Source organism: Tympanuchus pallidicinctus, unplaced genomic scaffold (genome assembly GCF_026119805.1).
Source record: "Tympanuchus pallidicinctus isolate F22 unplaced genomic scaffold, pur_lepc_1.0 scaffold8, whole genome shotgun sequence".
NCBI classification, from domain to species: Eukaryota; Metazoa; Chordata; class Aves; order Galliformes; family Phasianidae; genus Tympanuchus; species Tympanuchus pallidicinctus.
In genome coordinates this window covers 613,671-631,238 of record NW_026294802.1, presented here as the reverse complement: position 1 = coordinate 631,238, position 17,568 = coordinate 613,671, and the positions used below count along the sequence as shown (strand labels likewise).

General features: G+C 35.8%; 1 protein-coding gene across 2 annotated transcripts in view; it reads left to right on the top strand.

Moving 5' to 3' along the window:
* PIK3C2G (phosphatidylinositol-4-phosphate 3-kinase catalytic subunit type 2 gamma) overlaps positions 1-17,568 on the top strand; it is a 200,105-nt gene that overhangs the window by 30,844 nt on the left and 151,693 nt on the right. Inside the window, exons 8-10 of one of the 2 annotated variants that reach the window (XM_052668620.1) lie at positions 3,964-4,027; positions 5,710-5,835; positions 11,421-11,448. In XM_052668620.1, the coding sequence (XP_052524580.1) occupies positions 3,964-4,027; positions 5,710-5,835; positions 11,421-11,448 (218 nt within the window). Of the gene's footprint in view, positions 1-3,963; positions 4,028-5,709; positions 5,836-11,420; positions 11,455-17,568 lie in introns of both variants that reach the window. The other variant, XM_052668619.1, reaches the window with a different exon arrangement.

Genomic DNA, 17,568 nt, shown 5'->3' with positions numbered 1-17,568 from the left:
ATAGGAAGAAAACAATGTTAAATTCTCATAAGAAGTCATAGGCTTTTAGATGAATTTTACCACCAGGAATGAGTTATTGGGGTTACAATTAATAGTTCTGAATGTCAGCTTGGTGCACAGCAGTTGTAAATAAAATAAAGCAAATGATGGGAATTATTATTAAAAGAATTAAAGCAAACAAACAATAAAAGAGAACAATATCATGCCACAGTATTGATTTATCTAGAATACAGTTGGCAGTTCTGATTCTTTCATTTTAAATGTGTTGTAATAGAACTTGAAGAAGTGGAGAAAAGGGCAGCAAGGATACACAAAGATATGAAATGCCTTTAATTTAAAGAAAAAATAAGATACAATGTTCTTCACCCTGATAAATATAAAAAACAGGGGTATGTTATAGATGTGAAATAAAAGAACTGAATATTGAGAATTGAGAATATGCATAGGAAAGGCTCATTTACTGTACCTTCCAATATAAGAATTAGGGAACAGGAAGTTAAAGTACAGGCAAGAGTAGGCACTTCTTTGTATTGATTCTAATTAAGTGTTGTCTGGACACAGTTCAGGCATATCTTCAAGGATGGAGACTTCACAGCCTTCCCAGATGATCTGTGTCAGTGCTCCTTCACCCTCACAGTGAAAAAGAGTTTCTCTGTGTTTAGATGGTACACCTTCTGTTGTAGTTTGTGCCCTTTGGTTTTGTCCTCTCGCAAGACACTGCTGGAAAGAGCCTACCTCTGTCTTCTTTGCACCTTCCCAATGTGTTTAAATTCATTGATCAAATCTTCTCTCATTGTTCTGTGCTCCAAGTTAAAGTCACAGCTCTCTCAGCCTTTCTTCCTAAGAGATGTTCCAATCTCTTGAACATCTTTGAGGTCCTCTATCTGTCCAGTATGTCCACCTCTCTCTTACTGGAGTGTGCAGAACTGGACACACAACTTGTCAGTGCTGAGCAGAGGGGAGGACCACCTTCTACAAGACACTGACAATATTTTTCCTGATACAGCCCAAGACACATCTAGCCTCTTTTTGCCACAAGCGTACATAGTTGGCTCATGTTCAGCAAGCTGTCCATGAGGACCCTCTAGGTCTTTTTCTGCAAAGCTGCTTTCTGATCAGTCAGCTTCCAGTATATATTGGTGCATGGATCTGTTCCTCCCCATGTTCAGGGCTTGGCGGAAAAGAAAAACTGTTTGAACTGCTTTGAGGCAATGTAAAAAGAACGAATAGAAACCTTACTTTTTAAATTACCAGGTTTGCTCTCACAGGTAAATGTGAACATATAAAACCAGCAGTGCCTATATGTCTTAACTCACTGATTTTCATAGCTTTAAAATCTAACACAATGTAAATTGTGAGTGTGTTAACCAAACTGCAACCCACTGAAGCTGAATTTGTTCCATAAACACAGAAATTCAGGTTCCAGTAACTATAACATGATGGTTAGTCTGATACATGCATTTAGGCAGAGCTCAGTTAGCTAGAATAGTTAAAATTGACTTTTAGATGGGAATCCAGGTGCCAAGAAATTGAAATATGAATTCTGTAAGTGTATGCTATATACAACTGTCTTATGCCTCACCATATAGACCAGCCAGAGACTAAGACTGTCTCTCCAATCTTATTTTACTTTTTTTTTTGCCTTTTCTTTTCAAAACTATTGTAGTATATTATCTTGCTAAAAGATCCAAAATTTTCTTAGCATCAAAGAAACAGCAAGTGTTTATTGATTGGTTAACATTGCCACATTAATGCACAGCTATCAAAGATGTTTAAGTATGTGGTATTACTTATAAAAATATGAGTATGATTACTTATCTAATAGGTTCAAGATAGTATCAGTAGAAGTGTTTTGATCACTCTTGCATGTTTTTTTTTTTTTAAATTATTGTGTAAAATTATGGCTGCTTTATGTAGAAAATTCTCTAGAGTAGAATAGAGTAATGGAAAATATGCTTTAAAATATATATATATATATATATATATATATATATATAAGAACAAGCACGCTAATAAACATGCTTAAATGTTTGCATCAAGACTATAGGGCAAGTTTATATGTCCAGAACTTATTCCAAGCTGGATATTGCTATAAAAATGATATTATGCCTGGAGACTTGGTCAAAGCAAAGCAACAACTTGTATTAGATATGATTTAACAGGATTACAGAAGGAATTGCCAGGCAGCTTCTCAATGCAGTAACTGCCTGGCTAGATAAGACTACTGCAGATTGCAAATAAGAAGCTGCAAGGGCAAACCATCTGTAGGAGGATGTAAACAGTAGGTATCTACACAGAAATGCACTCTGGTATTAGTGCAGAGGAGCCCTACCTCTTTTTGTACTCTGTGTGATGATTTCAGTAGAATTTCCTCATCTTTCCTCCTCTTGCAATACACTATATGATGAAACTCAAACAACATATAGTGCTACCTACACTTTAAGGCATACTTGCAATTCTAATCTCTCATAGCTCAGTTCAGCCAACGTAGATGCATAAGGACATACACAATTCTTCTACAAACTATAATCTGTTTGCTCTGAAGTAATCAAATACTTTCATGACTTTCAGACACCAGTCTGCAAAGGGTGGGAAATTCCCTCAAAGTGTTTTGATGAGAGAGAATCGTCATACATAAAAACAGTTGGAAGTAAAAGAGGAGGGAAAATGACAGGGAGAAAGTGGCACCTCAATATAAATAAATGATAAAGAAAGAAAATAAACCAAAGTTTCTACATTTCTATGAATACATGCATGTGCTTGAACTACTACACACATACCATCGAGGCAATAAGGAGTCTCTATTTCCAATGAGTTGGCGAGGCAGGGCGTGGAAGCTTGAATAAGGTTTCCCTACTATTTTCTGAAGACCTCACCCTACAGAGGAAGAGCTGGAGGTAGCTGTTAAGGAAAAAGGAAGGTGCATTCCTCAGTGCAGTAACTTTGGCCATGATGATCCCATGGACATCATTTTAAACAGCTACTACAACTGCATTTTTTAAAACACGGTGTGATTAGAAACAGAAAATGATGCAAGTGCTCCTTAGAAAGAAAAATTCTGTTTATTGTGTTTTTGTAGACAGCAGTTAGAACCGGTGGTTCTAAAATGGCAAGATTTACAGCTAACACATCAGTCCTGCAGAAAGATCTGCATTCTTATTCATACCCCAAAAGATTTTATTGAAGCTTTACTTGAGGCCCAGCAGTCTGCTCATGCAGACTTGGTAGTAACTTCTGTAGCTTGACAGAGGCATGGGGCTACTGTGCTGCAGATGTCGCCCTACAGAACTGATATGAGTTAAAGCAGTTTTCAGGACTGGATTGAATGACAGTGTAAAATAAATTCATGGCTGTGGTAATAGGATGGAAAATGCAGCTGGTGAAACATTTTGAGCATGTAAACTTTAGAACTGTAAGCAAATAAAGTTTAACGAATTCTGTAACTATCATGCCCTTTTTATCGTACACATTTTTATGCTTCTTACTCAGTATAGCCTTTTGAAATGGAGAGTTTCTCCAGGTGTTTTGCAGATGTTTTGTCCTGATACTCTGCAGCTTTACAGACTGAAGTGATTGAGAGACAAGGCATAATAGCATATAATTAAGTTTGTCTTTCAAAGTAACATTTAAGCACATGCTTAACCTTGTAGAAATAAATGGAATTTAGAGTTAGGTAGACACTTAAATAGCAAATCATTCTGAGAGTTCTTTCACTATGAAACATATACCCTCTTCATAAAGGAGAACTTGTACATCTATACCCTGGCCAATGTCCACCAGAACCACAGAGAACCAGGCTCAAGACTACTTGACATCTACTTAAATACTTGTCCTTATTCTGTATCAACAGGAAATCACTGTCAGTTAGGTTATTCTTGACTTTTAAAATGGAGAGCGTGGAAAAAATATTTTTTTATCCAATTGCTATTAATTTTGTGTTATTTTCTTTTTTCTAATTTCCAGAGAGAACCTTGTCGCAGCTCTTAGGAAATATAGAGGTCAAGTGGAGCATGTTTTGCAAAATGAGGTATTTGTTCTCAATCTGTTATTCCAAAAAAGCATTACCATTCTTTGTGAAAGGTATCTAATTATTAATCTGCTTCAAATGTGATTAAAGAGGACTTTTAATTAAGGCTATTCAACCTGACTTCAGAAGAGTATAAATTCTTTTAAGAAAACTTGTTTTGAGATTAAGAAGAAAATGTTACAAATTTAAAATATCACAGGTGACTGTTTCTAAGGAATCTGTAAATGAAATGAGTATCATTTGGGTTGAAAGTATAATATTTGAAATTAGTACAGATATAATGCACTGTGTATCTGCAATATTTGTCCTTGATTTTGCAAACTCCCAGGAAACTGTCTGCATCCTTGAGAGAGGTATATGTATATATTACTTGAGATTGTTTGAAAAGTTAGGTTTAGGCAGAAAAACTCATAAGAGCTTTTTTAAGTGGGCTGCCAATTGAATGTTATGTCCTTGAAGAAAATCTTAGCTATAATATTTCACGCAAAATTTAAACCTCAGAGGAAACCAAATACTTTCTTGATCTGAGTTTCAGATGGTCGTGCCAACTGGATTTTGAGAGTTTAGACTGAAAAGAAATCAGTTTTAACTCATTATGGATATTTTTGAAAAGTATGGTAAAAAATAATATTTTGTTTCAGAAATGTCACCTATACTCAGCCAACACACCAACCTTATATTTAAAAGAATTCTGACCACTAGATATTGCAGGGTAGTTTATGTAATTCATTCATACTTTAGTTCTGCTCAAGGCAGTTAAATATGGGGTTAATAACCTCAATATTTTTTTATATTTGTATTAATGACAGGTTCTAACCTTCTCATTACAGTCTGGATATAGAACTTAAGCTTGAAAACCAAATTTATATTGGTACAGCTTCCCCTTTTCAAGCATGAAATGGCTGAGTTAGAGAAATGGCTTTATCAGGACACTGACATGCTGTAGCTAACTGAAAAGAATGTTTATCAGCATGGAAACATGGAGAATATTTTATAGAAGAGCTTCTGCTTGTTTGGAGAATGTATTCCAAAATTTAAGAAAGTCATATAACTAACTGTACAATAAACACATTAATTTTTTGTTTATTTTCCTGAACATAGGGTACTTGATACTTATTAAGATGGCATTTTCTTTTTTTTAAGATTCAGATTTGTTTAAAAAATTCCCCAATGTATTTCTGATATTACTCCTCTAGGGATTTTTTTAATGTAATAATATGTAAATATCTGTACTTATTAATAATATTTAATAGTTTGATCTCTATGTTTCACAGAAAAGCCAGTTACAGAACTGCTCAGTCCACAGGTGTCAAACTGTTCAGCCACTCAGTCACTATTTTTAGAAGGAACATAGGTCTCTGCTGTCTCTCTCAGAGACTATAATGGGAATAAAATCACAATATCATAAAAATATCTGGAAGTTTGTAAATCATTTGGGTTCAAGTTTTCTTTGAAGTTTTTTTGGAATGCCTCTACAATCATGAAATTCAGACAAACACTCATTTTGCCTCAAGATCAGTCTTAGATACCAAATTTCTCAGTTTTCAACAAGATACGTTTTATGGAAGATAATTGGACTTCTTAGGGAGCTATTGATCACTGACAATTTAAACATAGCTGTAGATAGCTACAGATTAATGCTGGTTTTTTTTCTTTCTTTCTTTCTTTTTTTCTGCTATCAGCCACATAAAGTTGATTATGTGATTGAAGTAGCTAAAGCAATCTGCAGTGTCCTCTGCTTCGTGGAAACCAGAGAAATTACCAATGCAGTCAAGAAACTCCATGCAGCGGCGTTGGTGAAAACACAGGTAAAAATGAACTGAAGTCTTTCTAAGGCTGCCTTGATAAGCATTTGTCCAATTTTTTCTATGAAAGTGGAGCTTGAATAGGTGTCATGAATTTTCTGATTGACCAAGGCTGTTCTACTGTCTTGCTTCAATCTGACAAGTATTAGGAAGAGGCATTATAAACAGAGAAGATTTAACTTTGTATAACAGAGGAGCAAAAGAGGATGTGTCCCGTGTTCGACTGTAACTGACATGTTTCTGTGGTTGTTCTTATTTATTCCCAACAAACATATAGATATTTGCTTTGCTGCATAATCTGTACCAAATCATGGTACATAGTTTAGTGAAACTCCAGTTTCATGTAGTTAGCATTCCTTCTGTAAAATGTCTTTAAATTGTGACTTCTCTAGATGGAAATGTCTGTACTATTTATACAGAGAAGGACTAACATAACATAGTCCTGATTCTAGCTGTAATCTTCTTTCTTAAAACACTGAAGTTTTGTCTCCTGGGGTTATTGTAGAATTATGAACTGGGGCTTTGGGGAGTAGTATCTGTTCTCAGCTTTGTCATCAGCTTCTTTAGGGTGACCCGGAAAGGTCACTGAGGACCTGATTTACAGAAAGTCTGAGTACCCTAAATTCATTTGAAGTCAGCAACTTGGAAATACAATGCTCAGCAAATTTGAAAATCAAGCCATTAATCACCTGGATTTAGTCTGGTGTAACCTTAAGTCATGTTAATTCTTTTCCACCCTAATGACGTTCCTCTTCAAACATTTTTATAACAATTTTAATAAGAAGTAAAGGGTATTTTTTTCTTTCCTACTCTGGTCTATTTCTTATCATTCTTTCTTACAGCAAATATCATTAAGAAATATATGCTTTGTTGAGCAAGATGCTTACTTTCTCAGGCCACTGCCTTCTTACAAAGCTGTTCTTTTTCTTTATAGATTTTTGTCCTATGGCTATGTGTAAAAATACCTGGAAAAGTAAATGACAGGCTAACTAGTGTTAGCTGGGTTAACTAGTGAATGTTAATTAAAGATGCTTAGCTGCATAAAACAAAGTATTTAATTATGTCTGATAGGCAGCTTGAGGTCTCAAACATAAGTCTGGGGAAAGCTAACAATTATTTTTCTAAAATTTCTCATGTCATTGCAGTGAACATACAGCAAATTAATTATATTTTGTCATCCGTATATACTTACACTCAACAGGTTCAAATCCTTATAATGCTCATCACTTTACAGGGCAAAACACTTACTGAGAGGTAAGAAGACTGCCATTTTAAGTGACTTGCATATTGCTTATAAAATCTCTTAAATCTCTGTATTTTTAGTCTGTTTATTCCTCTTATATGTTGCAGTGGAGGTAGAGAGAGGCAATAACTTCAGTTTTGGCCCAAGGAAATAATCTGTTGATTAAGTGTCTTTTCTTGCTTTTCTTTCAAGGTTATGTTTCACTGTAAATCTTGTTTGCATAGTATCCTAAATCTTTTTATGCCTACTTCAGCATCAGTTATTAGAAATCTCTATTCTCAAGTAATTGCCAACATAAACAGGTTTATTAGAATGCACATTTTATCTGGTATGATTTAAATGGAAATTAAAGAAGAGTTCTTTTTGTGATCAAATTAGAAAAATAGATAAAAAATAACAGGGGCTTCACATGGTCTGCTTTTCAGTTAGACCTCAGGCTATCCTGCAAGACATCAAGATGATCATCATCTATCCCTTGAGAAAAGTATTTTGTAAACCAGAATCTTCCTTAAAAGATGGATAAAGAGCTTAGTTCTGTAAACAGAGAAAGTAACAGACGACAACGGTCTCTTTCAGGAAGGAATCAGAGCAGAAATAAAATACTGGAAGTACTGGCACTAATTTGTTAAAAGCCTTGTTTTGGAATGAATGGAAATTGTTTTTAGGGTGTTTTCTGTTTGTGTATTTTCTCTTTGTTTATTCAGGTCAGCTCTATGAATCCAACATGTAAACTGCCTGATATGGTTGGTTTACGTTTATTGAGTATCCTTGAGTCTGCTTTCTATCCCATCTCTCTGAGTTCCAAACAATAAATAAACAAATAAATAAATAAAATAACTTTAAAAGCATGGTTCCCAGCATGTATCTAATCTGGGGAATTTCCTTCTCTGCTGTATGGACAGTCTCTACAGCAGTAATCCAGGTTCTTCTGAACCAACTTCTGTATACTTCCTGTCACATAGGGATAATATTATTTTCTTTTTCTGTCTTATCTATTTAAATTATGAGCTTTTCAGAGCAAGGAATGCTTTTCCTTATCTGTATGTACAGTCTCCAGCATAGTACAGTGCAAGTCCTGTCTGAAATCTCCAGAGGATGATACTGATAAGCAGTGGTGATTATGATAATGGTTGTGTTTGCTCATCTGTAATGAGAGAAATGATACTGCTCCTGAATACCATATTTTGAATGTTAAAAACACTGTACTGGTTGAATATTTTATTACCAGTCTTAAAATATTTTTCTATCCTAATAACCCTATGAGGGGCTGCTTATCTTCACATTTCAAATGGAGAATAGACTAAATGGTTACTTTTTTTTTTAATAAGAGAAATATAGTTTTAAGTTGTTGAGTTTTTTGTTCTTTTAACATTTCCTTTCAGCGTTAGCTAGCTCAACTTCTTGTCTGTCCCTTGAAACCTTTATGTAAAGGCTGCCTATGACCTTTTCTGACACCCCTCTCTCACTCGTCCCTTACCTGGTGAAGCAGACCTGACTAACAGCTGACTTCAAATAAATTGAGGGAGGGAGAGTCAAACTGTTCCTGAACCAGCAAACACTTGCTGCTATAAGCTTCTTATTCCTTTGAGAAATAAGTGCTAGGGCAGCCTATTAGACTTTGACAATCTGTGAAAAAGTTTAGGTTTGATTTTATGAAAATCTTCATCTCACTCAGCAGCCACTGAATTATAAATGTCATGAAAAGCAGTAAAATATATTTCTGCATGTTCTATAGCTCAAACATCACTCCAATTTATAAAATACAGATTACACTTTATATGAAACTACTTTATATATATATATGACTATGAATATATAACTATGTTACTATAGGGTAATATTTAAATATAACTAATCAGATTTTATTTATGTTTATCAATACTTATACAAAGACAATATACCAGCTCTCTTTCCTGTATCAACATATGTAGCCAGAATTAGCAGTCAGAGATTGGATACTTCATGGAGTACCAGCTCCTACAGTTGCTGTTCAAGTCAACCTCAAACTGAAGTATAGGGACATTTTAAGTGAATTCTGAGTACTGGTGAAATGATTAAATTGTGCAATATTTGCCTATCCTGTCAGTCTGCTTTGTGTTTCCATTATGCTCATCACCACAGCATCCCCAAGACTTTTTGTTAGGTTAGAAGAGTGGAAAGGTTCTTAACTATTACAAAGATCTCCCTTTTATCCAGGCAAGCAATTAACTTGTATAGCAACCACAATGAAATTTTTCAGGCTCCCTATCACATGTCAGTGATGTGTTGTTACATACTGGGTAAGAGTGAAATGCCAATAGAGAAATTCTAATTGCTTTTTCACCATGGTGTCTTGAGAATTTAGTGTAATGTATGATGTGGATTTGTGTGGAACACCTTTTTACATTTCCACTTGGCAAGCTCCATGTACACATACGGCCTCAGGGAAGCTACTGCTCACTCCTTCCAATGTAAATTACATAGGATGCAGTACACATTTGTGTATACATATCTGTACATACGAGCTTGTTACTTAAAGAAAAAAAAAATTCTGTGGTTCTATTTAATTGCTATTTTATGGTCAAACAATAGCAGAACAACAATCAAAAACCATAAACTTTCTCCAAATCATCTTCTGTGCATCCTTTCTGTCTCCTCCCTACCAGCACTGTGAATTCCTTCAGTGTGGCTAGCAGATTATGAAAGCAACTGGCATCAGTGATAGTTTCTTCTTGACTGATTGTGTCTCTTTATAAATGTGATTCATTCAGTCTCTAACCATCCTACCCTGGGGTTTTAGGCCTGCTGTACAATTAATGTTTTTCATTTCTTCTTTTTCTTCCTTTCTTATAGCAGCTCACAAAAAGTCCTACAAGATGAAATCCTGCCAGAACCAGCACTAATCCACTATATACCAAATGGGCTACACAGTGTTGAAATTATAAGCAGTGCTCCAAAGGTCATTTACTTTCCAAAATTTGAAAAAATTGAACAAAGGTCTCCATTCCCACTTGTCTTGCTGCATATAAAGACTGTGAAAACATTTCTCAACCTGCATGTTGCTTTTTTCCCCTCAAGTAGGCATTTGGCTGCTCCTCATAGTTACAAGACAAATGCTGGCAACTACAAGATTGGTACCCAAGGGAGGATGTACATCTAGCGTTGTGTTTCGTATGCCACTTCTGTGTGCACTGCCATTTTTAAGCCTCTTGCTGAGTGCATGTGTACTAACATGTAGCATTCTCACCTTGTTGCAGAAGGATTAATAACTTTAAAAGATAATAAATCCTACAAGGACATGTACTAAAACAGAGTGCATACTCTGGGCATACTAAAGTGTTGAATTAGCTTGACAGCCTCTCTGACTAAGATTCATACTTTTGTTATGTATTTCTATGTCAGCTTGGTAAATGTAAATCTGATGTAAGAGACAGACAAAATGGAGCAGGTGAAGATTTCAAGCTGAAGCCCAGCTTGGTACCAGGGACTGTGTGGTGATGGAAGATCTTCCTGTGTGAAGGGGAAAGTATATGTACTGCAGTGATACATAATTTTGTTCAGTGTCTGAGAAGCCCAGAGCAAAGTCTGGCTGATGTCAGTTACTGGACTTGGGGATTTAGTAAACAACTTTAAAAAAAAAAAGCATCTTTAGCCTTGTCCTTTCAGGTCAGATAACTGGCCCAACCTTTAAGAGAATGTAAGCACTCAGCAGTTCCCATCAACAACACTGGGCTGCCTGAAGTGAGAATCCAGATACAGCCTAGGATGTTAGGCATCAAAAGCCATGGTTAAAAACCAGGATCCTACATGTCCCTGGATCACTGGCGGATATTTCCTGTTCGCTGATTCTAGTTAGCTGTTTGCTTGAAGGACTTTGTAGGCATGTCTCTTTTTACTGATTTGATGCAGGAATGCAGGTAATACTTAGGCTGCCTGAACAGGGAGTTGGTGCTCCTCAGGTTGGAGAGATGGCTGGAGCCTTGGCTGGGTGTCATGGTTCACGTATGTGTATACAAGGTGTGCAAAGAAATTGAGCTTTTCTTATCTCTGCTATAGAAGTACAAAGGTTGAAAATGTTTCTGCATCCAAATGCTGATTAAGTGCTTCTTTGTGTCTTGGCATGTTTAAATACTGCCAGAAATCAGGTTCTGATTGACTTGCCTGGAACACTAGAGGAGGCAGGTGAAAGAGCCAGAAGGTGGGTCCTGCATCCAAGTCATAACCACTCTCCTCATAGCATCCTTCCCTGTTCTCATCCAAAACAGCTTTGTTTTCCACGAGTACTACTCCTAGCATAATTTTAACTGCTATCTGGTATTTTCTAAAGTAACTGATGACCTTTTCCCCTTGGGTTTTATTTTTCTAGGATTCATTGCAACGTGTGGAAGCACAAGGTAAAGGTAAAGCATTTTTTAAAAAATATGTTAATTCAAGTTATATCATAAGAAAACATGTTTTGCTGTTCATTTGTATTAATGACCTGTCTCAGTTGGTACATTGCAGATGTTTACATATTTATTTATAAGATAATTATGCTAAATAAAAAATACATTTATATAAAAATATAAATAAACCAGCATTTCCCCAAACTAATTTTGAGATTCAGATATGGAGAATGAGGTGTGATGAAAGAACATATTGTAGTTATTGGTGGTCATAGTAGCAATATTAATGCTATTATTAGTAGCTGTCCTTAATCCCAACATTTTCTGTAGAGAGAAGGAAAAATAAGGAACTTCCTGAAAACCTGAAAAAAATGTTTTTGTGTAGTTTTTATCCTCAACTCCAATAATTTTCCTTTCACTGTCTTTTCTTGTGTAAGCAGTGTGTTGTTAGGAATTATATACTGTTGTAAGAAGAGTAGACTAATTAGCAGTAATGGACAAAATCATATACTCTCCTTTATTTAATCCCTCAGATAAAATCAGCTTAGCATCTCTGGTCTGGTCCTGTTAGCATTACTGCACAGCACCACCCAGGCTGAGGGACAAGCAGGAGTCTGTTCTGTCGTGGGTGTCTGTCACATTTCTTGGGCTGATAGCCACCTATAGGGCTCAGGTCCTTTTCTACCTCTCTGTGGCTTGCAACCTGTACTCACAGAAGTATGCCAATGCTCTCAAAGGAGCTGCCCTCCAAATTTTGGGGTGAGCCATCACACTGTTATGGAGGCCTGTTTATTTTGATTGATGAAAAAGGTGGCCATTTGAGATCTAAGTCTTGTCCCTCCCCCCCTCTTACAGCTACTCTGGTTGCACTGTGCTCAGAGCGGCAAATAGGTGAACCAACCACAAAGATTGCAGCAGCCTTTCAAACACAGATGTGATTTAAATGCAGGGCTCCAAATGCCAAGCTTGTTGTTTCACCATTATTCAATTTCATGAACAGCAAACAAAGATTATATTTGTAGGCTGCCAGGAAAAGCTAAGCAACTAGGAGACCCAGGTGCAGAAGGGAGGAACTGGATGGTAAGGTGTTTGTAGGATTCTTCTCCCTTGGAGATAGCCATTTATTCCATTTAAACACTATTAATGGCAAAAATGTCTTGAGTACAGAAAGTAATTAATAGTTACTAATCAAAACTTGGCAATCACAAAGTGTTCAGAAAACCTCTCTGGAAAGGATTTAAAACATTCCTCTGCTTAAAGATATTTTCAGAGTTGAGCTTCACTGAATCAGCAGCTCTCTGCATCTATTTACTTATGCCAGGAAACCTTTAACTGTGAAGACTGATAATTCCATTTGTTCTTGGCACATCCAAATTTCCTAACAATTTCAGGATCCGTTCGGTAATATAATTTTAGAAAGTGCAACTTGCTGATTGCAAGTCAGAATTTTCCAGACCATTAGTAATTCTGTGGAGAAGCCTACATTCAAAGTTGTCCAGGGTGATCAAAATTCAATTACATGCACTGATATCCATTTCATGTATACTTTAACACAGTATGTGTATTACATTTAGACTTACTAACTAAACTTCTAAAAGACAACAAAATACCTAAAGCTAGGCCAACAAGTTTGAACTAAGAAGTCTATAGTAGCATAAAAGCTTGTGTTAAGTTATATCTGATTAAAACAAAATACAAGAGTATTGATCAAAAGTGATCTAGTGGAGCCTTGGTGTCACCCACAGGAAGTGAATAAAAGCATTCTAAGCATCTGTTTATTTTGGGATTATGAGCTTTCCTCAATCCTTCACCTTCATGAGAATTCCATGGTCTCTCCAATCTAGGAAGGCTGAGCCTAAGTTGTATTTTCACACACTGAGGCTAGAAGTAAAAATCACCTGGAAGGCGAAGTGTGCATTCCTGCTAAAACCATCTCTGTGTTTCCTTTTCTACCCCATTAGCTCCCAGCCCTGCAGACATGGAAAAAATTTGCCATGATGTAAAAGTAAAGTAAAATCATCTTAGTAAAAAAGTGAATTAAAATCATTTTTCCAGATCTTGGAGAAGTGTAAGAGTATGAGTTTTGCTATCTCTAGCAGCACAATTCAAAATAAAATCAGCACTGACAGTTGAAGAGAGGACAGACTGCAATTCCCATTTGTGCTGTTCTTTTCTGTCTCCTTTCTGTATTTATATTTATCTTCAAGAAAAAGGTATCAAACTCAAACGTAAAAGCAGCAGTTACTCCAGTAATTCTTCCTAATTTTCCTGCTTTCCCCCCCCAGTAAAAAGGATTAACAGAGGTTTAATGGTAGTCATTCACCATGGAATATGCAGGTCAGAGACTAATTCAAACTCTCAGTCCTTTATTTAGTGTTGCAATAATTGACTCTGTTAACAGTGTTATCTCTATAGACCAAATTATTCCATAGCTGTGAACAGAGCAGTACTCGTCCATGTTACATCTAAGTCTGGATCATGTTCTGTTCCCTTTGCATGAAGTCCTTAGAAAAATCATAGTAATATTTCAGCACTCCGCGTGTTATTTTTTTCTTTCTCCTTAAATTTGAGAAAAGCATTTTTAGAAATTTTCACCTTTCTGCAGCATGAAATTTTCCCAAAAGATAAATGAATCTATTCCAGTTAATAAAGATTTAGCATTCTGGCTTGTTGCAGTCTAGAATAGGAAAAAAGCAGGCTACAGACTGGTGCAGAACTACAGTCAGTGTGCCTTTCTGAAAAGCTGATGAATGAACATTTGTACAATATCTACAGCCTTGTGACTTCAGGCAGGGATTTTGGAGATCAGACACAATAAGCAGCTTTTGGAACTTGATCCATAGTTCTCTGGGACCCATCTCAGAAAGTCCAGTATGCACCATGAGCTGATGATGTTGAATCAGCAGCTTTTCCTGTCTGAACAGGATGGAGTTTTTATCTTTTTGAGAGAATGCAGAAAATAGATACCTTGATGACAATACATCTAAAGAAATTAAACTGTCATTACATTTAAGAGTGTAAAGGTTCACTGATGGTACTTTGGATTTGATAGTTTCTTCTAGACCTAGTCATAGAAGTATTTACTACAGAAAGTTTCAAAAAATAAAAAATAAAAATAAAAGGAGAAAGGAGGAAATGGGAGGTTTTGGTGGAATTTTCCTAGAAAAAAAAATGAAAATACATCTTTCTTTCCCTAGGACAGAGCTATTCTATATTTGTTTTTATTTGGAAAAATCACCTTTTATTTCAGAATACAGAAAAACATGAAGAGTTTTTTTAATTGGATTTCCTCTTTATAAGTCTCTTCTGTGTTTTTTTGTTTTTTGTTTTATTTTTTTAATTTGAGCGTGGCTCTCTATCTCTAAGTTGTTGCTATGTTACATCTTTATATGTTTTTCTGAGAGTCAAGATGTTATTTACTCAGGTTTATTTAATTAAGATCAATTTTCATATAACTAAATCCCCCAGTCCTCCAAAAAAAAATATATATGTTGATCCAAGTTAACAAGGCTTTATAAAAGATCCAGTTTTAGAAACGTTTTGGTTAAAAGGATAGCAGAAATTCTGTAAATTTATTTCAAGAGATAATTCAGAGGATTATTCAGCTGATAGGAGGAAACAACAACAAATATATTGGTGCTTGGAAACTGCATCTGATCAGTTTTTGCTTTACAGCCCTTTCATGTTTTGCTTTTTACTTATTATGGTGATTGTCTAATTAACATTGCTTTGCACCTCACCTGAATCTTGAGAGTGTATTGGTTTTTCCAAGACAGTGGGGTAGGAGGGAGAGAGAGGGAGACCAAAGTAGAATTCATGATCTTAATATTTTTCCTATCTCTAAAAATAAGTAAGAAAGAATAATATCAAGTTCATGTTTTCCAAAATAGCTTTAAGATGCCACAGGAATCTTAAGACTTCCATCTGAGTTATTTTCAACCATGTTTTACCTTGAGAAAATGTGTGTATGGAATCAGAAAGAGCATGTTTGATATGTACTAAATTGATGTCGTCTGCTAGCAAAGTGCTTACTCTGTTCAAAGATTTCATACTGAAATATGTGAATTGTAATACTGGAATGAGAAGAAATTATGTGGTTTTCTGTAAGGAATGAGCAGGTTTGCTCCTTGCAATCTCTAGAATTTACATGCAAGCATATTCATTAATGCTGTCAAAGATGGCGTGGGTGGTTCTTTTTCTCAAGGGAGAAATTCATTCCTTCAGACTTCACGTACAAGGAGCATATGTCATAAGCAAACATACCTGGCAACTGTGGTTAAAGTTTGTTTAACACCAGTTTCCACATAACTAAACCCACCTAATCCTCCAAAAAAAAACAGATAACTGGCTAAGAATGCCACACAAAGGATACAGTTGTAGAAACATTTTTGATACTCAGACTGCAGGAAAATTTAGATTTCTTGTGAAAAGAGCATGTCAGAAATAAACATATCTGGCAGCTGTGGATAAAAGTCACTTCTTGTGTTCTCATCTCATTTCCTCAGCGGAGAAAATGAGAGAGAAATCACCACAGAGAAGTTGATGCCAAATAATTCTAAACCAGAAATAAGTTGAGACTTGAGTTGTTGAGATTATAAATCTCAGTCACAGTTCACTTTAGGATGTGTTGTATTCATCATTCTCCTAGGTACTATGTGTGGGATACTTCCTAGAAAATAAACTGTGGCATAGCTAAAGCTGTAATCTACTATGGGAAGTCTATGGCCTTTGCAAGGTATATCAGTGAAACACCATAGATCCTTCTCGTCTAAAATTTATTAATCATAAAAGCAGTTAAGTTCTTTGACTTCAGTTCTTTGCAGTGAAAAGCTGCTGACCATCTCTTCTGCGAAATGGACACCTACAGACTCACTAAGGTGTTTGTCTCTAATTTGCTTAATTGCCATCAGGCTTAATGAATGAAGAGTGAGGGAGGAGGGGAGAGGGGTGACTGTGGCAAAGAAGCCACACGTAGGAAAAAGTACAGTAGCTGCAGACTAGGTCATACTTGATCATTTGCTTATGCCTCATGGAGCCTTATTTGTGAGAAGAATCATGCTAGGTCTCCTATAAATTAGATAAATAATGCTGAAATTTCATGAATTGAAAGAGAGAGAGGAGAAAACAGGAGAAAGAAAGAAAATAAATTTCCCAGTTTACTTCATAAGGAGTCTCATAGACAAACTGTCTGTAGCTGACTGAAGGCTCTCTGTCTCATCTAGCCATGTAGATATTTTAGGGTGAGCGGGTCTTTGATACCCAGGGAATCTTTTCAACTTACCACTGACATGAATAAATTATGTTACAAATAATTAAGAAAAAATATATATTTTTTTATTACTATTTTTTTTCTCCTCCAGTTTTGGGGCAGTCTGCTGACATTCTTTTTTGGACCTCTTAAGAATTCTTAAGAATGTTTTATATGTGTGACTATCAATAATTCATTGGAATGTAAAATAATTCAGTGCAGGTTAAACATTTAATTTGGAAGGTGCTCACTCACTGCACATCCAAGAGAGCTGGGTGTAAGAATAAAATGCTATCCAAGGGAAAATGCATTTGAGCTGAAGATTTATTCAGAACCCTTATAGAAAAAGATGGTGAATAGAGAAAATAGTAAAGATAGGAAACAAAAGGACAGTAAAAAAGATACACCAGCCACAGAAGTACATACTGAGTAAATAAACTAAGTTTTCTTAATCGATCTTAATTGATTAATCTTTAAAATTATTCTGCTCACATGTGTGGAGCACCACCTCCCTGGGCAGCCTGTGCCAGTACATTACCACTCTTTCAGATATATAATAATTCCTTTGCAGAGTGTTCCATGTATTTTGTGACTCAGTAATTCTAAATATTTGCTAGTTTAAAGGTGTGAAAGAAGTTCCAGACAAGGAATACATTTAAAGTCACTTTTAGTGACAAACTGAGCTAAGTCCAAGAATCATAGTGTCTGTATCTGCTCTTGGACAGGATGCTTTCAGTTATCCCCAATGTTAAAAGTGAATGCAAGCTAGTCTCATACTTTCTGTTCTTTGGAAAAAAATTTAATAGATACATGGCTCATAAATGGTTATTGAGTGCAGTAGCCAAACATACATTGGGAACTTAATGTAATGTTCTGAAGAG